This window comes from Folsomia candida, unplaced genomic scaffold (assembly GCF_002217175.1).
Source record: "Folsomia candida strain VU population unplaced genomic scaffold, ASM221717v1 Fcan01_Sc002, whole genome shotgun sequence".
NCBI classification, from domain to species: domain Eukaryota; kingdom Metazoa; phylum Arthropoda; class Collembola; order Entomobryomorpha; family Isotomidae; genus Folsomia; species Folsomia candida.
Window position 1 is genome coordinate 15,591,651 of NW_019091194.1, and position 23,808 is coordinate 15,615,458.

At 36.4% G+C, this 23,808-nt stretch overlaps 3 protein-coding genes across 13 annotated transcripts; 1 reads left to right on the forward strand and 2 right to left on the reverse strand.

Annotated features, from left to right (window-relative positions):
* Positions 1 to 12: 12 nt before the first annotated feature.
* On the forward strand, positions 13 to 2,548 carry LOC110842762 (protein C15orf41). Its single transcript, XM_022088564.2, has 7 exons — positions 13 to 185; positions 274 to 384; positions 454 to 766; positions 1,532 to 1,581; positions 1,684 to 1,817; positions 1,901 to 2,006; positions 2,201 to 2,548. Exons 1-7 carry the CDS (start codon positions 25 to 27, stop codon positions 2,385 to 2,387), a joined length of 1,062 nt encoding a protein of 353 aa, XP_021944256.2. The 5' UTR covers positions 13 to 24; the 3' UTR covers positions 2,388 to 2,548.
* LOC110842761 (metastasis-associated protein MTA3) lies at positions 2,511 to 14,884 on the reverse strand. The gene is made up of 25 exons (XM_022088563.2): positions 14,723 to 14,884; positions 13,431 to 13,960; positions 13,278 to 13,345; positions 12,121 to 12,214; positions 8,616 to 8,803; positions 8,411 to 8,534; positions 8,202 to 8,322; positions 7,798 to 7,856; positions 7,698 to 7,717; positions 7,506 to 7,628; positions 7,277 to 7,423; positions 7,062 to 7,114; positions 6,400 to 6,494; positions 6,257 to 6,319; positions 6,124 to 6,180; positions 5,976 to 6,047; positions 5,785 to 5,882; positions 5,646 to 5,712; positions 5,367 to 5,525; positions 5,191 to 5,282; positions 4,922 to 5,039; positions 4,744 to 4,860; positions 4,386 to 4,607; positions 4,257 to 4,296; positions 2,511 to 4,174 (listed from the first exon to the last, which is right to left on the reverse strand). The coding sequence occupies exons 2-25, from the start codon at positions 13,537 to 13,539 to the stop codon at positions 3,988 to 3,990; spliced, it is 2,493 nt and encodes an 830-aa protein (XP_021944255.1). The 5' UTR covers positions 13,540 to 13,960; positions 14,723 to 14,884; the 3' UTR covers positions 2,511 to 3,987.
* Positions 14,885 to 15,659: 775 nt separating this feature from the next.
* Positions 15,660 to 23,791, reverse strand: LOC110842765 (putative uncharacterized protein DDB_G0277255). Of its 11 annotated transcripts, none has more exons than XM_035847598.1 (10): positions 23,721 to 23,791; positions 23,511 to 23,655; positions 23,109 to 23,215; positions 22,856 to 23,023; positions 21,703 to 22,795; positions 21,273 to 21,623; positions 19,670 to 20,195; positions 19,385 to 19,597; positions 17,158 to 19,290; positions 15,660 to 17,066 (listed from the first exon to the last, which is right to left on the reverse strand). In XM_035847598.1, the coding sequence occupies exons 7-10, from the start codon at positions 19,989 to 19,991 to the stop codon at positions 17,035 to 17,037; spliced, it is 2,700 nt and encodes an 899-aa protein (XP_035703491.1). In that variant the 5' UTR covers positions 19,992 to 20,195; positions 21,273 to 21,623; positions 21,703 to 22,795; positions 22,856 to 23,023; positions 23,109 to 23,215; positions 23,511 to 23,655; positions 23,721 to 23,791; the 3' UTR covers positions 15,660 to 17,034. The 11 variants fall into 11 exon arrangements, with proteins under 11 accessions (XP_035703491.1, XP_035703492.1, XP_035703488.1 ...); XM_035847599.1 differs by having other exon boundaries at positions 21,703 to 21,920; positions 22,524 to 22,795; positions 23,511 to 23,765; XM_035847595.1 differs by adding an exon at positions 23,285 to 23,329 and having other exon boundaries at positions 23,511 to 23,765.
* Positions 23,792 to 23,808: the final 17 nt, after the last annotated feature.

Sequence of the window (23,808 nt, forward strand, 5' to 3'; positions counted from 1 at the left end):
AGTCCCACACTACTCACTCACTCAATGTTCGTTTGTGAACAGCTGCCGTGCACGTTTGTGTCTTCACTTTGCAGAATCAACAACTTAAATATGATGTCAATTAATTTGTACAACGATATTATAAAAACTATTCAAAACAACAATATAAGAGATTGTCAAGAGGTGCTGGAAGGGAAATATCCAACGTAAGACCCAGCACACAAAACAGTAACTTTCACTTTGCGCTTAAACAAAAAAATATAGGCAAAATATTTAAAATATGGTATTTTTCAGAGTTCCATTTATGACGTTGGGAAGTCTATTGTCCAACTATGTGCAGCGTAGGATGAAGGCGACACATTCGAAACACAACACCCCGGAAAATATCGATTTGTATTACAAACGGTAATGAATAAAACAAATCACTTGATTATTATTTAAAATAGCAGTGTTTTCATAAATGGTCTAAATTAGGTTTCAGCAAGCCGTGGCTGCGAGGGAGGAATCGGGAATTATATTGCGATTATCAGACGAGATTGGGATCACTCCTGTACTCACTGCTAGATTCATTTTAGAAGGTTATCTACGCCAACTACAAGCTCAGTATGATAAGCAACAGAATGAAGTCGGCAGTGCAGGCGAGGCTGAGCAAGTAGCTGATGCAATGGGAGATTTTCATAAGAAGAAAATATTTTACAATTTTGGAAACATGCGAACTGAAATTACCAGATTGTTAAGAAATTCTAATCTGATTGAAGATCAACATGTCGCATATGAAGTCTATTTGGTAAGCATAAAAACAGACAAACATTGAATTGCTAGTTGGATTTTTATAGTAGTTCTTAAATTGGGGATCCGGACAAAATGTGTATAAAATGAATGTGGATGGGAAGAAATGTGGGTGGAGAAATGTGGATGGCCATAAATATGGAAAGGGCAAAACGTGGATGCCTTCAATATGGAAATTATGGGTTATGAGGATTATGTGCTATTCTTGTACTCACCCTTCTAATTCTAATTTAATTTGTCCCTATGCACAGTACAAACTATTCAAATTTACTATACACACCCCTGGGGGCTAACTCCTCCAACAGGGGGTTTCGTCGGTAAAAATATTCGACGTATTTATTGAGTCCCCCTGACTGTAAATATGCATATAATGTTCAGGTTACACCCCCATGGAGTTTTTGAACGTGCCCTGGTATTATATTACACTGTGTCATGTATGTTAAAGAACATTGGTTAGAAGTTCTCATTACAATTTGAGACCCAAACCCGACGTAAATTTACACCGAATTTCAGGACGGAAATCGGAAATTTTGGGTCCGAGTTGAAGTCGGTAGCTCTCAGAAATCCAATGATAGCTCCATGTAAAATTGTTACCCCAGTCAAAGCTATATTTTTAATTTATCTAAAGAATTACATTTTCCACATTTTTTTCATCCACATTATATTTCTATCCATATTTCTGTCGTCCACATATTTTTCAGCCATTTTTCAGAGGTAATATTCCGTCCTCTCCATATTTCGTCCCTAACCCCTTAAATTGCAGTGCTTAGTACACGATAATCACTACGGACCTTGTCCTGACATTATCAAGAGGTAATTAATATGCATATGGAACAATCTACAGTCTATGTGTGTGCTAATTTTGGTAAACTATACCATGTGTATTAATTGGAAATTTTATTTAAATGAATATAGGACAGTTGGCTCTGAATATGAAATGATACTCATGAAGCAACTTGACGAAAAGAAAATTTCATACCTTGACGAGAAGCAATTGAGACTACTGGGATACGATAAGACTCCTGACTTCAAATTGGACATTCCCATCGGTACTACATTTTCTTCTTACCAATAGGATTTAGAAATGTGTCGAATATTACAGTAATTTAATAATTTGTTCGTTTTGTACTAGGAATTGAAGGTCGAGTAGTCAACTGGATAGAAAGCAAGGCAACGTTTGGTGACGAAGTGACGCATCAAACGTATCTTAATGAACAGCTTACATGTTATTTTAATAGGTAACCAATTACCATGATTTTTATATTTCATACATTTCCTTTGCTCAATATTATATAAATTTGGAAAATATAAACAAACTCAATCAATGGAAACCAATCATCCGCCAAATAACCTTTCAGACTTTTTACTGCATATTAATCTTGAATGAACAGTAATACTGTACTATTAATTTACATTTTCATTGTTGAGTTAGATTTGGACCTGGTTTGGTTATTTACTGGCTTGGCCATGTAGAAACTTTGGAATCAAGAACACCAAAGGGCATCTTTATCAGTGACCATTTACCTGCAACCATTACCAAAATGAATCCCTCACTTGTGGTATCATTTCGCTTGGAGTCGTCGTCGTCGCCAAACTCAAATAGTAAATCTAAAAGCTAGTTCAATCAATGTGTAGTAAATAATGTTTTTATAATCGCATTTAAAATCTTAAAAAAAATTAAGCTCTTATAGCTAGTAACCTAGTAACCTATTTTTGAATTAAAACAAAGAAGTTCATGTTGGTTAAGTTTGAATAAAACGGCTCGTTTATTTTAAATGTACACCAATTCTATAATCATTCAGAACATTCACCGCAGTTTTTACTGATATTTTACAAAATCTTGGAGTAAGATATATGCACTGAACATGAGCAAGTTAATTATTCTGTACAAGATTGTACATTCATAAATACAACATAAATATTTCATTCATTCAATCAATCAAACGACACATGTCTTCGGATCTAGAGCGTGTGATAGCTTTCATAGAGCATATTTCATAATATAGTAAATTATTCTTGCTATAATAATTCCTAACTAATGGTTGTTGGTTCGTATTCACTGCAGTATCATTTCATTCTTAATGCAGTCGGACCTTTGTACGCAATACTGAGAAACATTGAATTGCTTGCTATTTAACACTATTATTCTTATTTAACATGTGTAGAAATTACCAGAACCTGGAACAATCTGTTATAAAATTGAAAGATATTTTGTGAGGGAGGATTCTGTCGGCTTATAAATAATTAGTCATAACTGAAAACTTGATAAATAAGAGTATGATGTATTTTTATTACTCTTCAAGACGAGTCTTCAAATATTTTTTTGCCAATAATAGTCTTTGGTGTAGTTAAGAAAATAAAAATTGAGCTGTATAGTATTTTTGGTTTTCTCAATCTCCGAATTCATATCATCCGCATAACTTAACGAATTGTTACCGTCATCAGCCTTTGAAACACATCATAATAAGTATATTTACTAAATACTAAAAACGTCCTTTCAATTCAAAACATAATGCGTGTCTCAACTTTACTGCAAGTTTCTACATGTCAAATAGGGACAAAAAGCAGCAATTCATTCCCTTTGTCAGCAAAAACTATCTAATACTTTTGAGGGGCGAACTATATCCACTATAACATCATATCTTTGATCTTTCATTCCAGTTTTTGGGTAACTAACTACCAACCCTAACCTATCCTTAAACATATATGTATATATTGCTCAATTCCAGTTAACATTAAAATTTACAGTGTATTGATGACTATTCAACTAGCCAATTGTTGTGTAACAAATGCGTGCAGTCAATGCACAACAGTCCATGCTAAAAAAGATAAAAATACCAACTCCAAGTCTTAAAAGTACAATATACCACCATACACCTATAAATCAAGCATAAATATCAAACCTACTTATTAAGTATTACCAAAACTGTATTACAATTAGCCTAGAGTTTTTTGTAATCACATTTAGTGCCTGGTACGTCGTACGTTCCGGCCATGGACAACACAGAGCCTCGAGCATTGTAATATTCAGCAACCTAACAACTACTATAAAAGTGTTTGTGCAGAACTTTATCGACGAGTTTATGAAACCTAATAAAATTAACAATATCCACGGATTAATGATGTACTAGTGTAACGTTACAATAAATTGCCAGAGTGTTGTGTACTAGGAATAGTAGTAGGTTTATAAGTTATAAATTTTCAAGAAAACAGCCACCCCTACGTCGACATTGGTGACCTAGATGGAGGAGGAATCACGAGCGCCGATGCAGCTAATGCTGCTGCAGCAGCAGGCATAACGGTTACAGATGACGCCGAATCAGATAACGCTTTGTTTGACGATTTCTTAGTTGGAGATCTGGCCAATCTTCGTAGTTCTGAGGTGGACAATAGTCTTCTTACCTTTCTAGAATAATAGTAGAATACAACAGTATAAAAATTTACTGAATTACTTGAGGTTTCGAAATTTAAAAGCACTAAATGCTTACTTAGTTTCAGAATTACTGACAAAGTACAAATCGTCTGGAGCTGTAAATTCAAGAGAAACATATATTCGATCTGAATGAATATAATACCTAATAAAATTATCTATATCAACATTTATGATGCGATCATACCATCCATCCATGAAATAATTTGCTTCCTGGAACCAATTCTTGTTACAGCCGTCATTTTAGCTTTGTTACCATTCAAGTGATTCATAACAGTACGATAATTCATAGCGGCAGTTGCAGGTAAATGTTGAGATGACAATGGTGAAGGAGATCCCCCGCGGCTATTACTTCGTGGAGCTGTTGGATTTGCGGTTGGATCCCAAGCTAGTCGTTTGGTGGGTGGACCTGTTTTTTATTTATTAATTTATTTTTATTTTTACTAATATGATAATGCTGATATCATTATTTGCTACATTGAATGCAACCGTTCTAATGTCAATTAGATTATAATACAATATTAGGTATTTCATTGATTACTTACCATCGATTCCATTAAGTTCTTCGTACCCTCGTCGTTTTAGGTGACTTGATGGAGAAATACTATTCACACTCACACATATCTGTTTGTCAGGAACTCGCTCGTATATCAGAGTCCCATCTGAATAATAACAATAATTATAAATCACATCCATATGGTAGTTTTTCAAAAAAATGTGTACCTGGCGCCTTTGGTGGTTTTGGGTATGCAATTTTTTCAGGCTGAGGAATTTTGCCCTTCTCGGTCAACAGTAACCACTCTGGATTGCTTCGGTCACTTTGTCCAAGTTTGTATGAAACCTGTTTAAGTTAATATTAGTACTTTTTCAAGTATTTGGACTCAAAGTATGTTTAACTGTTAGATTAGTATTCATCTTCGAATAAAGAAATTTCAAACTAGTCCCCCAAATAAACATACCTTGGTATGGATTAGTTTTAACAATTTGCATACCTCTGTTACTGAAGCACCCGCGGATTTTCGCGTTCTACCATTAACTAATGGTTTTAGTTCCTCTGATGTCTTTCCATTGACTCTTAGCTGGCCTAGAATATCAAAATTAGTATTAATATTGATAACTTGAGAATAATTATTTTAAACTTTGAAATAATTTGATGACATGATCTTACATTCTTGCTTTACTAACATAACATTTATAGGCCAAAAAGGTGATCTGGTGGCATGTCGTGTCTTTAGTATGTCGCTACAAATTCTTCGGGAGACTCTAGTCATTGGCGTTGTATGAAGATAAAAGGCAGTTCTTGTCTTCATCACAGGACGTGGTGAGCCTGAAGAATAAGAACAAGACTTGGATTTAGAGGCTATGGTGAACTTTCTTTGGCTCAAAAAATATCTAGAATCTAATCTATCCCTGTTTTACGTATAACCAGGTACTTTCGATGTGTTACCTGATCTCATTGAAAATCCATGTGAGGCAGCGTAATGCCTTGCTAATTGATTTTTCATTTTGAAGTCCTAAAAAACAACACAATTTACACATCCATACTAAATGAATAGAACAAATTTATATTAAATTATTTGATATACCTTTCCGCATCCAGCAACCGCACATCTGTGGACCCTAGTTTGTAAGAGACCAAGTGATCGCTCAACTGGAATTGATGAAGCAATGGATCCAAGATCAACTAAAATTAATAGAAACATTTTATAATCATTATAATTATGGATAACACAAACACTTTATTTTACATCAGAACAAAAGTAGAAGCGCACAATACCTGGGGCTTCGCCATCGTCAGATGGAGGGTCAACTTTAGGTTTCTTTGTCATTTCTATCTCTCCGTCCGTCACTATTCAAATATAAAATTCATCATCCAATTAATGTTAATGTTGTCATCCACATAATGATATTCATCCTATACTTACAAGACTTATTAGCTATTTTGAACCCTCCGTATTTTCTCCAGTAGTTCCAACATGGGTCTATAGTATCGAATTAATTTAATTAGTAGAATATACACACAGTACATAATAGATTAATTAGTAATGAGCGACATACTGCAAAGTCTAGCCTGGGCTCCAGTAGGACCAGTCCAAGCAAACCATTGGATTGACATTGCAGCTGAGATTTACAATAAGAATGCATCAATTTTTCTGGCTCAGGGGAATTTAAATATGTAATAATACATTCAAACAACTTACATGAGCACGACTCGCATGGTTTTCCAGGAATTAATTGTTCACCATTCCCATTCATCATACCTTTTGACGAGAGAGCAGCCGGATTTGGTTTATTACTATATAAGACAGATAATTGAGTTTGATTTTTGTTTAGATGTAGGTCAAGATTCCTAAACTTTTTAGCTCGTTTCCGTGGAGTGAATGTATTAGGATTATGTAATGAGGTTGTCCAAGGATGGGCCATCTTTTAAAAATTATTAAAAATTTTCGAGTTGGGGACAGGCACGCATTTTTTGGCGTTGTCACCCGTTGTTGGGTGAGTGAGAAATTATTAAAAAAATTATTTTTGATACATTTTCTGGGGACTGCTTTTAATTTTTAACTCGATTGCATATTATGTGATATTGATGACCATTTTTGTCCCCGATACTTTTATATATTTGTACACGTATTTATATGCATGTTTTTATAAAGAGCACAACCAGGTAGATAATTCGAGTTCCGGAGAAAATAATCCTAATAATAATTATTAGGATTATTTAGATTAGAAAAAACTATAATTATTATAGTTTTTTATAATCATTACATAATCCTAATACATTCACTCCACGGAAACGAGCTAAAAAGTTTAGGAATCTTGGATGTAGGTGAAAAAGATTGGGTAATAATAACAAAGAACTTACTAATTTGGTATAAAAATTTGTTTCAATTTAGATTCGGCCTCTGCAGCTTTTACCTGAAAATAAAAAATTGATATGTATCAGTCTAGTCATTGATTATGCATGTACTTTGATGAATTATACTAAAGCCTATTTCTTTTCGTGCGTAACTACTGGTTTTATCATAATAAGGCTCAAGTTGAGCATTCATTTACATATTTACATGAACTTTCACTTACTCTCTTTTGCTGTACATAACGATCAGTTGTTTTCCACATATAGTAGTACTCTACTATATTTTTTAGTGTTTTCCAGGGAAGGAAGTCGGAGCGAATGTCAGTGAAGTCTTTGCCATATTTTTCTAAAGCTTCTTCAAATAGGTTGGCCTGTAATAAAAATAGCGTAGCTTATAGTCTTATTTCCTGCATTATTATTACTGTGTTCTGGTGTAATTTAAAATTTATGAACCTCAGACGCGGACCATTCTTCCATTTCATCTCTGCATAAAACAGGCCCACTAGAAGGTACAAGGGCGGAAACGGCAGAAGAAACGTCATACGAGTATTTGTGTAAGGTGTCCATCGCATGGAACTAAAATATCAAACAATGCTCAAAGCTCGATGGATTACCGTAATTAATAATAATTAACAAAATATTTACCAGTGTAACATCTCTAGAGGCTGAAATAATATATATATATATATATGATTACTATTTAACTTTGTTTAAGTAAAATGTGATTTAAAAAAATTATATTTACCTGCAGCAGCACTCATATGCAAACTGGGTTGTTTAATAGAGCTGCTAGAGTCCAAAGACCTTTAAGAAAATTGCACAAAACAAGGTTAGAAAACATTGTGATATAATATTCAAAGTTTTGCATGTACGCCATGAACAGGGGACCAACGTCACCGCACTATATTAATAAATCATTATGTATGATTTGAATGATTACAAGGGAGAATCAGTTTCCAGTACCATATCCTATTTTCCGGTTTTACAAATTTCTTAAGATTTAAAAAGTTACTGCTATAGTTTAGTAACTTTTTTAATGAGTGGCTAATTATTGCACGCAATGCTGAGTTTATATTGTGTGCATATGCGCTAAGGTTAAAAAATTCACACTACCTTAATGATAACTTTAAATAAAGCTTCGTTAAATACCTTGCAAAAGTCCCTACTGATCTGGATATGACTAAAAATTGATCTATTTGTTTATCCGTTAATCCATGCTCAGGAGTCCAAATCATTGTTTCCATTTCTGTCAATTCCCGTTCATCAGATTCTGAAATAAGCAAAAATAAATATGACAGTGCAGATGCATGTCAAGTCGACCCAAAATAAGTAGGATGCTGTTGCACGAAAATATATACCTCCTTCTTTTAGCCTGGGCTTTACACTTTCAGCTTGGTACCTCTGACCTACACGAATTTCGCCCCGATCAGCCAGTAAAGTTTTTTGTTGAGGATCGTATACCAACGAATAAAAGAACGTATCCTATATCAGTACACAATCACGACATTAATCGAACTGGAATTAAGTTATATCGACCTATTGATTTGCGTTCATTTCACTTACATCTTTGTTGAGGTAGGACAGCAAGCTTTCCGTCTCGTTTAAAAGTGTGACTGAACATTTTCCACGGATTTGTGTAGCAGGAAGAGTTTCAATTTGTCGTGAGAGGAAAAGTTCACGATGTTTTAACAAGTGTTTCTGTTTTGTGGAAAGGCCATCTCGATCTTTCCACTCGTCTTCTTCTAAGGCACCTGCAAATTAAATAATAATTGGATGGATTACACGGAGTTGGATTGGATTGGATTCACGGAGTTTAGTGGAAAAAATCGAAGAGAAAGTTTGTTTCATTTTGTCAATATTTCGAATGCTATCTGCCATTCGTTATCAAGACATTTAGAAGAAGATGAGAAACTAAAGTTTTAACAAGTCTAGGCCCACTGGACAAGCATCATTATACTGAATTGTATATTGTAATCGTACATTGTATACTGAGTATTCTCTAAAATGTTGGCTAATTAGGATCATGTATGAATCATATATATTTATGCAGATCGTAGACTCAGCATTTGATTAGAGAAGGTGGGTAACGTTGAAATGGGACGGATGTTCATACATAATACACTACTCATCAGTACTCGTAATACTGCGGTCGTCGTCTCAATTTTTGAGTCTTTCCACTTTTGACTTTCCAGGACACGATCAATATCCTTTTGCAATGGCTCGCTCTCTTGCTCTCTCAGTAATTCACAATCAAGTATCACACAAATGCACATGTTGTTTAGCGTCCCTTTCGTTGTCGCCTCTGCTTCTGCTCTCTCCAACTTTCACTTCATCCCCATGCTTTCACTCCACGTTCACTCTCATAAGCAAACAAGCCTCTACTTATGGTCTCATATTACTGGCCCATGGGTGCAGAGTATCCAATCAGAATAAAAACTCCACCATTTCACAGCTTTTTGACACCGTCAAGTGTCCCAAGAATCAAAAAGTTTTTCGAGCGAACATTTACGAATTACAAGGACATGATTCGGTTTCTGGTGGCATACATACATCGGTAATACAAAATGATACTCAATTATTTAAGTTAATTTGTTGGACGAGCAGAATGTGACACGTCAAATTCATCTTAGACATATCCGTGGGTATACTATTTTCATGAGGTACATATATGTGCATACACGGAGCAACACGTATATAGAAGCTTCTTGAGATATAGAATATCTGGGATATTCTTTTACTCAAACATTAATTTCGGATAATTTCATATGCATGTATTTCAATAGGGATAGATTGGTCAAACATAATTCATGGAAAAAATCGGGGTATCGGGAAAAGAATAAGCTGCGTGTACAGAATAGTCAAAGAGGAATGAAATGAATGCCCTTCCCCATTTTACGGAATTAGCACCCAAAACCACCTTCTGCTCTCCCCCGTCATCAATCCAGGCGAGAGGATCTAGATTTCGTGGTGGAAGGAAGTTAGTCGCACAACGGCCAAAGACTTCATCTCACTGAGGATGAGATGAGTCTGCCACGCACACAAAGCAAAACTATGAATGTAATTGCGGACCTCGTAGCGTTTCCTGTGCGATATACAGATAACGAGGCGACAACGGGAGAAGCACAGAATGCTCTCCATTGTATCGATGGGATATTCAGTTTGAAAGCATATTTAGCAAAATTTAACATCTATCCGACGCGAATAAAGAATTTTGTCATATTTAACACTGCTATCTTTCTTAACACATTAATCTAATAAATGCATCAATTCAGTTCCTACTAGGAACTAGGATTCTCCTATATAATCAAGTGGTCACTACCTAAAAAACAGTGTAAATATGTCCTGAGCTTTGTAATAAAATCTCAAAATTCAAACTTTTATCAAAAGTCGAAACGAACAAAGAAATGAAATCTACACTGCGAATATAATACGACGAATGAAATCATCGATTACAGTTACTTCTTCGCATCTGAAAGTGATTGTTATTATAAATGTTACGTGTTTCATATCGTACCACACGTATAATAGGGGCAAGTCATATTTAAATGTTAGAAATAAAGAATGGAGCAAAAAAGGGTTGCCCAACAAAGCCATGAACTAAGCTTTACGTGACATTCTAGCTGCTAGTATCCTCGCAAACCCAAGAGATGTTAAAACACGACTTATGAATTGGTGCATGCATTATTGTTACTACTTCAAAACCACGGGCAGGTAGAATTCAGTCGTATTTCGTAAGAGAGGTGGTGGTTACAGAAATAGGTGTAATATAAATGGTGTGTGAGCGAGCGTTTTTTATCTGTAACTCATGCCACGCATAGCACAGCAAAAAGAAGACTCAGAGCTTTGGGGGTCTCGTCTTGCCATTCAACAATTGTTCCATTCCTGCTACTCCAGCTTCTCTTTATAATAAACCGTTACAACGCATGTAACCAAGGGGTGAAAGCAGTGTGTCATAGGTCAAAATGAATATTATATTATTTTTTCCTGTCGAAAACCGGTTACTGTTGTATGTAAACTTCGAAAACACGTCAGGCGGACGTCTTTTCGAAATTTGTGACCTTTGGCCTCGTTCAAACGGTTACTGAGGTGTTGCAGGTCAAAATGGGTATCATACTCACGTTCAGCGTTAAAAATTTGTTAAAATTGACACTTATGAAGTGTTTTTGACAATTGTGACATGATGTCACTGACATCTATATATAATTTAAAATTTGGTGACCTTTGCGGTCAAAGTGGAGATCACCATTGAATTCGGGCTTAAATTTCCTGTTAAATTTAAATATGTATCAAATTTAACATTTGGTGACCGTTTTTGACCTTGAAGGGTGTGACTGACCTACAGTGCCCATCTTCGAACTCGTCCTGCACCTTGAGGTTAGGAGTTTATGTTAAAAATTTAAAGTTTCTATGCCTTTTCGTTCAAAAGTTATTGGACCAACGGACAGACAGACGGACATCAATAACGATCTTATAAAGGGCTTTCACCCCTCAATAATCATGATGATGGAAAGAGAGTTGACTGACATAATATGCACGCTTATATATTGTTTTATACATCCTCGTCCGCACTCAAATTCTATCCTTGCATAAACTTGCATTTGTTTATCTCCAACAAACCCCATACTGAAAGTGTGCGAGTGCATCAATTTCATGCAAAATTTGATTTTTTAAGAGTAATTTGTAAAACAAGTGTGGGTCACCAATATTATCATAACCAATGTTGAGTAAGAAATTAATTTCAATCCTGGTTTAATCTTTAATTTCTTTCTATTTTTGAACTCGGTCTGGGTCTGGGTAGCCATCCAAAAAATTTAATCCATACGCAAAGATGACCTCAACCAATATGACCCTCATCAATAGCATTCATACCCTGAAGGAAATACACGAATGTCTTACAATAGTCACGTTGTACGGGCCCCCTATTATAAAAATGCCCATCTCATATTACCCTGCTTCTTAAGAGATTTAATTTAGAACACCTTAAGGGTCAAATTTGCAAATGATTTACTTGTGTTTGACTAACGAGCCATTCATCATAGTTAACATTAAAGTTGTGTAAAAATCTTACTGTAATGACGATCGGCCAGCATCGTCAAGGATTGTGGTAGATCTTTCCTTCTGAAGAAACACATTGTTTTGGCTTCCACGTTACCATTTGGGGTCTGAAAGTTAAGGTTAATACATCAAATAGTCAATTGCTTTCTTCATATTTGTTTGACGACACTATTGCATAGTAATTTATTAGATGTAGGATATCTCTACAAATGCATTTTACATTCAATTTTAGATATCTGCAATCATTCATTTAATGGTTTTATATTTTACAGTATGTATTAATAATAAGCACCCCACCATACTCAAAACTCAACCCAGTACATTTACATAATACTTTTTCTATATGTTCTTATTCATATTTTTCGTTGTTACATTCGCGTTTTTCGTGTCCAAAACATGTAGATGATACTACCAAGAAGTACAATATCATGATACGAATAAGAAAGTTTTCTTAGATTGTCGCGGGTACAGAGACAGCGAGACATGGAAATTGGATTCGGAGAGAAGTATAAAAATAAATAAGAACAAGACAGCACCGAACTCCACCCAATTTGGTCGGTCGGTCGATTTTAGCTTTCACTTTTCTTCATTTTCATTCTCCGTGTGTATATTAACCAAGAAAAAGACAATTTCTGAGGAGGACGCTCTCTCGCTCTCTTCTGATCTGGCGATCTCGCCCTTCTTTCTCGTTAGCTCTTCTTCTCAACCCCGAAAGTACAGAATGGAGTATGTTCATTCTCCGGTCGTCGTGTGTGTATGCAGCAATGAGTGTCATTAGTTTGGTGGGGACTATTGCATTGCTCAACAAATCCACTTTCCCTCTGTCCCATTATTTGCGGCAGAGCTTTCTCTCGCAACAGAAATCGATATGATGCCTGTAAATCTGCAGGAATACCAGAAATACGGTGCTCTCGTCTGATGAGATTTTATACCTTATAAGTTCATTTAATTAATTTATTATGCTGGTTGATCCAGACTTTTTTTTGCTAAATATGAAACCAATAATGATTAGAGCCCTTCGTTTGACAAATATTAGGATTCATGGATGAATTGTCAGCCTTTCTTACCAACAATTAAAATAGAAATACAATTGAATACAACTAACTTTACAATTAATTCACACCGGATTGATTACTAGTGGTTAGTTAGTACTCTCGTTTAAATTACTACCTTATTAAGCTCTTCTATTCTCCGAATTTGATATGGTAGAGTGGGAGCTGCCTCAAAAAATACGTAATCTGAAACATTATTACATATCGTTATGAAAAACATAAATCAGTTGAGCCGTGTGTATATGGTAATGGGGATGTAATTAAAATATACCTCCGATTCTGTACATATTGTTGCTGGTCATCAAGGATTGTGGAGATTCTTCCTCTCCAACAATCCTGAATTCCTTTTTGAAGCTGTTGTGGACTTTTTTATAGTCCATTGTCCCAGTTGTGGGCAAGATGATGGTGTCCAAATTATATCGATCCAGCTTGATGCAGTTTATTTACGTCCTTGCGCAAAAAACTAACAAACAAGTCAGTCGAAACTGCAACTTACTGCAGTTTAAACTACTCGTATTCTTTCAGCTTTTGATCTTTCTTTTGCACTTTCACACTGACCACTTTAAACTCACAACGAATTGCATTTAAATCTTAAAATTCTACACATCAAAAGAATTCAAACTCCACTTTTAACTGAACATTCCCATCCAATATGTCTTTATCTTGATATTCTTGAATTAGATAAGAAGCACAGGGTCACATGAAAAATTATATCGTCATCATGGGTTCATGTTGCACAGCATTTCATTCAGTGTTTTCAATCGAAATATGTAGTTTCGCGTCTATTTGCCTTCTGCGACCCTGAAAATATATCAAACCCAATTATAAAATGCCATTAAGTGTTCACCAAAGTTAGTTGTATACATTTGACAAGAAAATTAAACTTCCATATCATAATCAACGAATGCACCATGTTGATAGTTTAAGAGACGGAAATTAATTAAATAGCTAAAAACCTTATTGTTTTTAAATGTTAAGATTTTTTCCTGTTAATGGATAAAGGTCATTTGGCTACTCTAAATATTTTTCTTAGTTATTAACTATTATAATTTTCTAAAATGCGTAAATAGATTAGTTCCCACTCGGCACTGTCAAGAGTGTCAACTGTGCAGCATCATTTACTGTCAAGTTCACATCAGATTAGATGTCAAATCAAATCTCACAGTCGACAACCCTTCAGATAACAGATTTTACACTTTCTTACCGAAATATAACCCTTAAAAAATTCATTTACTCGCCGGTTTCACTTTACTTATTTTTATTTCAACAAAAAACCCGGGGATAATCAAAGCCGATACACTTTAGACAACTAACCGTAACCTGTTATAAATATCGAAAAGTTTGAATCCCAGCTTGCAAAATAATAATTAAACAATTGTTGCATTGCGATTCTGGGTAGTCGTTAATGCCACAAATAGAATAGACTATTTATCACCAGACCTGCTTATATAAGGTGATAGTGGGTGACAAAAATAAATAAACAACAAACAGTTGCAATTTCTGCGTCCTCCACCAAGTGCACAAATTGCAGTTGATTTTGATTTGGGAGGATAATTGACGTACCTGAAGTATGTGATGTGATGGTTGATAATGAGGAGAATTGTGGATAAGACGGGCTGATGCTAATTATTAGTTGGTGACAAGCAGAGAGTAGGAACTTCTCTGATCCGGAGGAAATTTTGTGTGGAGCAAAAAATTCAACTACAAAGCTTCACTTTCTGCATAGCACTTTCTCATATACGAGCGATCTGTAAGGATGTGTTATTCCATGGCACTTTCTGCCCTCTCTTGAGCAATTTCCCCTTCCCCTCATCTCTGTCTTTTGTTCTATGCTCTCATCGTCGCCCCAGCCCATCTAATAAAGCCGTAGCACCACCATCTTATGCAAGTCAAAAAGGGTTAAATCCGTTAATTGCAACTTTTAACTTGGAGTCATGATGAAAGAAATACGACGGGCAAGTAAATTAAAGTCGGGTATCAATAATCTTAAGAGCTATCTGTGGTATATGCTACACATTATTAGATTAGATGACTTCATTTCATTTTTTAGTCAGAAATGCTAAATATGCAGTAAATATAAATATGAATTAGTAAAAATGCACGAAGGAATGTTTCACAGGAGAGATTGTAGTCAACCTCTTTTAATTAGTACTTTCAGCGACATCCTTCACCGGGTTTTGCTTGGCGTATGGATTTGCCGGACGCTTTCTTTGCTTTTCTCCCCCGTCATTCCGAGAAACAAATACTAATCGTAAGCAGAGGGGCTACGGCCCAGCAACCGAAGAGGACTAATTAGTGGACGGTTCCATATTAACGCCTGTTATGCAATAGAGAGAGAAGTTCTCACCACCACCAACGATAGATTTGGCTTCTTTTTCTGTCCCCCTTTTTCACAATTGCAGGCGTTGTTGTCGATCCATCGCATAGTATCTGTAGTAGCATGGTATGCATGTATGGATTATGGAATACAGGTTGTGACGAGAATAGTTTACTGTTTAAATATTTTTTGTATATAATCTTTTTTATTTTTAGTTTGCTTTGATTGCATATGATAAAATAGTTCATGAATAACAAAATTGCAGTTACATTATGAGATACATAAAGTCTATTCACACGGACACGTTTCAGAAAACGGTAGAATTTCCAGACACGTGGGTGATTATAACAATGGTTTCATGTCAGGTCTTAAAATTCAAGAACACGTAAAGCTACACTAAACATTAGAAGAGGTGTGGAAAAATAGCTTGTATAAAGGTCGGAAACGATGTACATTTCATTAAATGTTTTGCAATGGGCAGAAAGAACAGGACGAATTAAGGGTGGTTGTTGGATGGACAGTGCTCACATATAAACATCCACAGGCAAAGTGAGATTCTGATTAAATTTATGATCAAATCATTCATAACGTCCACCCATATACACACAATATGTCACACATCATAGCATTAGTAGAAATTGAAATTTTTTCGAGGCGTTTGAAAGTAGTTTTGTTCAATGTGAAGGCAAATTCATTTGAAATAGCACGGTTGCAGTCCATCGTTTCTTGTTTAATAAGAGTTTTAAAACAGTTTGATTTGATAGGCCTACAATTATGAAAATTATATTGTAGATTTAAGATTATTTTTTAATAAACACTATTTTTGCAGTACCAAAAAGTTCAGAGGGTGAGATAACATTGCACTTTTGATTAGTTTTGATGACTTGTTCAATCAAACTTTTCATTTTGAACTTTGTTATATAATGTTGTTAGTTTGTCATAAGCATGTGACAGTATTCATTCTTCTGTGGAACTATAAATTGCATTGGTTGTTCCCATTTTTTAATTGGCACAGACGATTAATATATCAATATTAATGATAAATTTTCGTATTTAAAATGACTATGTAGAGAAACTAAAAATTATTAATCAGTTCCCTCGAGTTATCAGGATTTGCATTAAGAAAAAGAACACAAAAACGTTTAAATAATGACAATAAATTGAAAAATTCCAACATTTACGTACTGTGTACCGGTCCACGTTATAAATAAAAACTAATAATAAAACTTTTACTTTTAAACTCCCATCCCATTTTGGGGAAGCGCAAATACAAGTCTTGGTTGGAGGATTGTATATATAATCTATATATTATCTACATGTAAATGTTTGCGAATATCTACTATAAGGTAGAATAATTAAAGCTCACAATCAGTTCACAAATAGTAAGATGTAAGTTGCTGTTTCAATTAATAATAACCAATAGTTGTTGGTTTGACGTCAATTGTAGTAGTTAAATAAGCTTCAGTTTTTTATACAGTGTGGCACGCATCTTGGAGATCTTCTGGTGGTGGTATCTCGGACCAATCCACACCACCAGAACGGCTTTTCTACCGATAGTTTACGTTCTCTTGCTCAAATTGAGGGGCACTTCTGCAAACACACACAAAAAAATATGATACATGTTTTCTAGATATGCAATATTTAGAAAAGTGATCACCACGTCCTCACTATCATCACTTACCATCATCTATAACATCAAGGGCCTTAGTTAATCTTCCTCTGGAGGAAGAATTTCTTGAAGCAGATCCAATGCGAGAATGTGGATTATCACGGCTGGGAGCATGGAATGGAACTGGTATCGAGGAAGCGCCGCTTGGAGTAGTTCCTCCAGGCGATATTCCCCTTTGGCTCAAGTTTAAAGGTATACTTTTGCTACCATTATTATTATTACGATTACTATTGTTGTTGTAATTTTCGGAACGTCGAGAATTCGGTGGAGATCTTGAAGAGGGTGCCATCGAGCCTGACGACGACGATGACGAGGTTGGAGGTAAACCACCACCACTTGGAGATGCACCAAGATAGGACGCAGCCATTACAGCAGCCATTGAGGGGTTCATCTGTTGAAGAATACTTGGAGGGAGAAGCGATTGATACTGAAGCTCAGCAGCAGCGGCTGCTGCGGCAAGAGCACCAACGGATGGATGATGTCCGCCGAAAAGGGACTCGTATCCTTGCAAATGTAAAGGAAATCCAGCCCCAAACAACGACGGTTGCATAAACGCAGCAGCAGGAGGAAAGAATCCTGCAAGTTGATGTTGAAACTGCTGTTGTGATGAAGTTGGATGGACATTCCCTCCCCCACCCCCAGCCACAATGGTGGCAGAGGGTTGTTGTTGCAATTTTTCTTTAGATTTACTGGACGTTTTTCTGACATCAGACGCTGATTGAGATTGTTGTTTGCCCTTGTTGATGTTATTGTTGTTGTTGTTGGTGCTGCTGCCGCTGTTGGAATTATTAGGATTGGGTGCTGGAACTACTTCTGATTTGCAGGATTCTTGAAGGGTAGGATTTGGAATGGGATCTGAAGTGTCCAAAAGATGACGAAGAAATGAGTTTTGGTCATGGTCCCCTTTTATACCAAAATAATTTGAAGCATGTTGCATTGAAAGTACATTGCTGCTCTTGTTAAGTTCCCGTTTTCCAGCTTTTGTTTTATCCTTTCCTTGTGGAGTACCTGTCAGTTTTCCGGATAAATTTCTCAACGATGACAATGACGACTCCTGATTATTGTGCGGACTTAACAAGGAGTTGATTGTGTACGAAATGGCTTTGGACATTGTTTGTTGTTGAAAAATTTGTTGCTGCTCAGGAGGCAAAGAGGATAAATACATTGCACTTTGAATAGAGCTCGAGCTGTTTAGCGAGAGGTGTTTAGTAGATGGAGAAGTCGTTGGACTTTTCCGAGGTGGTTTAGCGACCGAGGTATAATTTACTACCCCGGCTACTGATTCGTAGTGATTGTGTGGTACTCGATTAGTGCCTGATTTTTTCCTGGTAGAAGCATCAGGTTTTATTTGTCTCCCATCAAAGTTATTAGAAACCAATGATGATGAAGAGGATGGCTCAGCAAAATAAGAGCTAGAAGAGCCTCGATCAATTTCATTTTCAGGAGAGATGGTAGTGGAACATTTGGAGAACTCATTATTAAAACCAGGAATGTTTAAAATAGTTTTCACACTCTTAGATTTTGGAGAAAGTTTGGCAGGACGGAGAGGTGACGAGTCCTTCATATCAGTTTCCTTGAAGGAACGTTTTTTTGGCAATGAAGAATAATGGTGGTGGTCACTGGTTGCCCTCCTGTCATTTTGCTGATGATGATCCATAGCTCGGTGAACATTTTTTATGCTGGCTAATAATTTGAATTGTTTTTCATTTTCATGATGAAGCCTTTTCACTAAAAATTCCAAACTTGGCGACTTTGTTCTTCTCTTCTTCTCAATGTTTTCTTGGTCACCACCACCACCTTTTCCAACTAAAGTACTACTATTCTCAACAAGAGTGTCTTCAACAACTGCCTCACACTTGTCATTAAGACTATGAAAAATATCACACGAGCATTTGAGGCCGGGCGTCTTTTGTAGGTAGTTAATACTCTTCTTATCATAGTTATTATAATTGCAAGGCTTTCGATAGTTTTGTGGTGATTGGAATATCTTGGAATAATAATGTTTTCGGAATTGTTTGACACATGGGGCGGATTTCAATAAAAATTCAAGGCATAAGGAAACTCCTTTGTGAGGCACCGGTTTTCTCCAACTACTCTCCCTGATTCGAGGTGATGATAACATTGAGGATCCATCATCTGAAGCTGCTAAAAAAAACATAAAATTAGACAACATAATTAACATTACACCGTGTGCATTTCACTCATGTAAAATTGTGCTTGGTTTATAATTCTTTCTTACTGCTATGCGAAGCCGAACTTTCTAATCTTTGCTGTAAACTGTTTGTCACAGATAAGGGACTATGGAATGATGGACTTGGGGAAACATGTCGTGGAATGGTGACTTCTTTCTTTGTATGGACTACAGTTGGAAAAATTGTCTTGCTTCGAATCTGTACCCATTTTCGCTTTTCACCTTCGTCGTGGTGAGATAGTTCCAAGCACAATACTCCATCTAAATTGCAGAATTAAATTCATAAATATCTAGGCCTAAAAATATCTGAAATAATTAATTATTGTTACTGACCCTTATAAAATTTGAGTCTTCCAGAGCCTTTGTCGGATTTCCCTGAATCAATTGAAATGTCTGCATCATTCGGAGGTGTCAGTATTCCATTGGTTGGAGGGGTAAAACTAAGAGTTGGAGTCATCATTGCAGGTGAAGACGAGGAACTACCGCTGTGACAATCTTCATTCTCATTCATAGGTGGGGTCGAACAGCTATCCTCAACCAATTCATCGTTCTTGCCAAAACAATCCAATTTAGAAGTTTCGGTTTCAATTCCGACGCTGGCAGGGCTGCCAGAAGAAACTGGAGTGTCGGGTTGATGAACGATGCCTGTAGACATTTCGATTTCGTCGTTTTGTTTTGCATAAACAGCGATAAACCGTGTTTGAAGTTATTTAGTCAGTCACACCACTAACATTGAGAAGGATAAAAGAAATAGTCGGCCTGTTGTGTACAGATTGCAGAGTAGACTTCTAGTTTTCTGCTCCAGTGTGAAGAATATTTGACAACAAATTCTTGTTGCTTTAGATGATTGATAGATCACCTGAAATTAAACAAAAAATGCATTTGTTAGTCGGTGACTTATTTTATTATGCATAGTAGTTAGTTATTCAGCTTATTAGTCAAAACTCTCGAAATTGTTAAAAATTTAATGGTCCTTGCCTCACAACATCCTTTCAATCACCATTATCGAACAGAAGAAATTTTCTAAATTAGGTAAAAATTTGCTAGCGTCGTTTGCATTGCTGGTCTGAGATTGATTGAAAAGTGACGATCCGATTCAGTATATACGTAGAGATACATACAAGTGGAGGGGAACAATAACAAGCCCGATGCTCATTTTATCACTTTCACACAAGCCGATGAGATAATAATTTTAACAATTTTTCCTCCACATTTATAATGACCTCGTCCATGACAGTCAGAGTCGACGACGAATACTACGCTATATACATACTTGAAACTGCGCGAGCCAGCGAACTATAACCATTCACTGTATATTCGTGTTTGTCCCAATGATGAGAGTATTATTCACATTCAAATAAATTATGTCAAACAAATCGCATTCACAAACATTCGTTCAAATGGTACAAGCATACTTTCTGGTTCTTAAAACTCAAGTCGTAACGCAAATAATCACTACTTTCACTCGTATTAAAAAGTTACAAAACAATGGCCACTTAAATATTAGTTTCCATATTGTAAAATTCTTGGCAATAATAATGCTGGTAGGGTAGCCCTACACACAACTGCTCCTAAAAGTCTACAAGAGACTGTTTTAAACCAGTAGTATTAGAAACAGTAGTGTGAGCACCGTGCACGGTAACTCCTCGGGAAATGAATAAACAACTTTATATACCGAGTAACACCAGTCCAGTATATATGTTGTATGCATGCAGTATATGCTGTACATACGTACATAGTATCGCATAATAATATCGCAACAGCGAGCAACATATTATTTTCCACCACGGTTGTTATTAGTGGCAGAAGATACCAATGAAATCACCATTCAATTCAAAGAGTTTGATGTTCCCTACTACTTCTACTATTACTCGGAAGAGCTTAGCTAACGCAGTTTTCAGTGCAGATCAGTTTACTTCCAATTTCATCTCCGTACCTCAGTCACTCTGCGAAAGGCCAGATCAGGGCATAAGAGTGGGATTTTTTTTATTATCTTTCATTCTTCTTCTTCTTCTTTAGCTTATTGAAGGAGCAAAGCAAGAGCAGGAGTTGATCTCAAATCTTCCTCGAGCATTTAGGAATGAATAATGTGGTTGTGTGGTGGTGGTAAAGTTGTTGGTGGATGAACAAAACAGAGCAGCTGTGTAATAGCTATTTTCCAACAGAAGCAGCAGCAGGCCACGGGCAACAGTTCTTACTTCTTAGGCACGATTCCTCAGTTGTTCAAGAAGCCGAAGGTCTTTTTGTTTTACCATGCATACCCATGCACAGGCGTCTCTCCTCTCTTCTGAAATACAAGAAGAAGAAGAATAAGAAGCAATAATAAAACTGGTAGTTATGCATGCTCAAGGCACATTATTACATACATTGCATTATACCATTACATGTAAGATGCGTTATTTCTTCCCATAATAATGGAGATGGTAAAAGGAGGAGGCATGTCAAGCGAGTTCGTTCGTTTAGTTCTCTCCTCTCTCATCCAATTGTAAAAGGTCTTTAAGATGACGATGAAGACGACGATATTCATTCCATCCGTTCTTCTCAAAAAGGACGAGGATTCACAACACCACACCGGCGTAAAATGCTATCAAAAGATTAATATAAGTGAGGTTGGTGATAAAAACATAATATATACATAAATAGACGAGTAAGGTACGGATAGATAGTGGCCGTGTGGCTGACTGCCGAGCAAACCCGTGCCCTCCTTCCTACATATGCAGCGACATCATCATCATCATAATGACTAAACCGTGGAGCAAGCCACGCCACCGACCGAGAGTGTGCCGTGCATCACTTGTTATATATGGTCATATACAACTATTAGTATATGTAGAAAGCGGTGATAAAGCACAGCGAACCACCACCACCACATTCTCATTAGCGTACTTTATCTTCAAGAACAACAAAAAACATTTAGTGAATTATCCTCGGCATCCCCTTGTATCCCACAACGATGGACGACGAACAGGATTTTAAAAATGACAGATATGCACACAACGCTTTTAAAAATAACACCTAAATCTTGATGGATTCTTCTACTCTATATAATATATCTTTCAAAGCATCATGATTATATCTGACTGACTGAGATTTGGCAGGTTTTCGGTATTGTTTGATATTATTCCGAGTCCGTCAATAGCAAGTGAAGGGTGCAGAAGCGAAAGCTTTTTAAGTCAAGCCAACGAACTTGCATAGTAATTCTGCCTTCCATGATGATGATGATATCGGAATCAGATTCAGGTTTCTGTCCCTGGTTTAACTGTTGTATGGTATTACGACGTGAGGGACTCGAAAGCAAACTGCTACACCACTCAACACGTCAATATTTTCGGTGAATGGATGGAACGGAAGAAGAGACGACCCTTTCCACAAATGCATATGTACAAATGCGTAAGCTGAATTCATAGAAGGATGCTTAGGGTCATTGCTTGGAGCTTCCATTCCAGTTGTATCCTAAAACTAAGCTTCATTTCATTAGACACAGAATGGACACAAACCAAAACATCATCGCTCACTCACTATATCCAGAGCTTATGTTAGAGGGGATGGAATTTTTCGACCATGCCTCCTTAGTGGTACCGGATTCGGTGGAGAATGAATGCAACGATCCATGAGGGCTCGCGTTTGTTTGGGTCGTGCCACGGCCACGACGACGGCAGATGCGAAGACGATTTGCTTGACTTGTTCCTTGGACAAAAAGGAACATCTGGTTAGTTCACTAACATAACAAACCATCACAAACTTACGTAAGGGAGGGTAAAGGTAAGCTTACCAGGACCAGATTACCATGGATGTAAGCTCAAAAGTGTGGGTATAAAACTTGTTCCGATTTCCGCAGCACGCTTTCCAAGCCTCCATTCCTTCTGCAGCACAGCAGAGCTAAAATTAAGAGTAGATTGACAATTAAATTGAATTCACAAATCTGGCCTATTTTATTAGCAAAATTACACTCAGGGAGGACACCAATGAATAATGCTTCATAGGGATTTCAACCTGAGCAAGCAGACCAAATGGTAAACAATAATTTGATTGAGCCTTACTGATTCGAAAAAAATCACGAAAAAAATTTCCTTAAAATTCGCAAGACTAGATCAATTGGTCAAAATTAAGTTACGAACTCAAAAATGCTCAGCAATAAACATGAATTAATAAAAGGAATAATGCAGTAATTTACCATTCTGCAGCAGAATTTCTGCTTCCGCCGGTTGGTTGCCGTTTATTGTTATTTATTTAGCCACTTACTTAGCCAGTTACATAAACCTTACCAAATGAAATGAATATACCCATTTAGCAAACGAGGAAACTAAAGTCCAATTATCCTTAATTCATAATTTGGGGATTAATAATTAATTACTAATTTAATATTTAGTAAAATTAGGGATACATTTAATTCTGCTTCAGCGTCCTCGTGGCTCGTGGTCGTGGTGCGTTTGTCAATCATTCGCTGGCTGAAAAATTTGAGATTGTGAGAC

Bases quoted from the DNA above. Each gene is read 5' to 3' on its own strand.
- LOC110842761 (XM_022088563.2), bottom strand. From the start codon at position 13,539: ATGGACTATAAAAAAGTCCACAACAGCTTCAAAAAGGAATTCAGGATT. The intron at 13,346-13,430 runs GTATATTTTAAT...ATAATGTTTCAG, and splicing joins CAATATGTACAGAATCGGAG to ATTACGTATTTTTTGAGGCA. The intron at 6,320-6,399 runs GTAAGTTGTTTG...TGTAAATCTCAG, and splicing joins ACCATGCGAGTCGTGCTCAT to CTGCAATGTCAATCCAATGG.
- LOC110842765 (XM_035847598.1), bottom strand. From the start codon at position 19,991: ATGTCTACAGGCATCGTTCATCAACCCGACACTCCAGTTTCTTCTGGC. The intron at 19,598-19,669 runs GTCAGTAACAAT...TCTGCAATTTAG, and splicing joins AAGACTCAAATTTTATAAGG to ATGGAGTATTGTGCTTGGAA. The intron at 19,291-19,384 runs GTAAGAAAGAAT...TGTTTTTTTTAG, and splicing joins AAGTTCGGCTTCGCATAGCA to CAGCTTCAGATGATGGATCC.
- LOC110842762 (XM_022088564.2), top strand. From the start codon at position 25: ATGTTCGTTTGTGAACAGCTGCCGTGCACGTTTGTGTCTTCACTTTGC. The intron at 767-1,531 runs GTAAGCATAAAA...CTTAAATTGCAG, and splicing joins TCGCATATGAAGTCTATTTG to TGCTTAGTACACGATAATCA. The intron at 2,007-2,200 runs GTAACCAATTAC...TTGTTGAGTTAG, and splicing joins CTTACATGTTATTTTAATAG to ATTTGGACCTGGTTTGGTTA.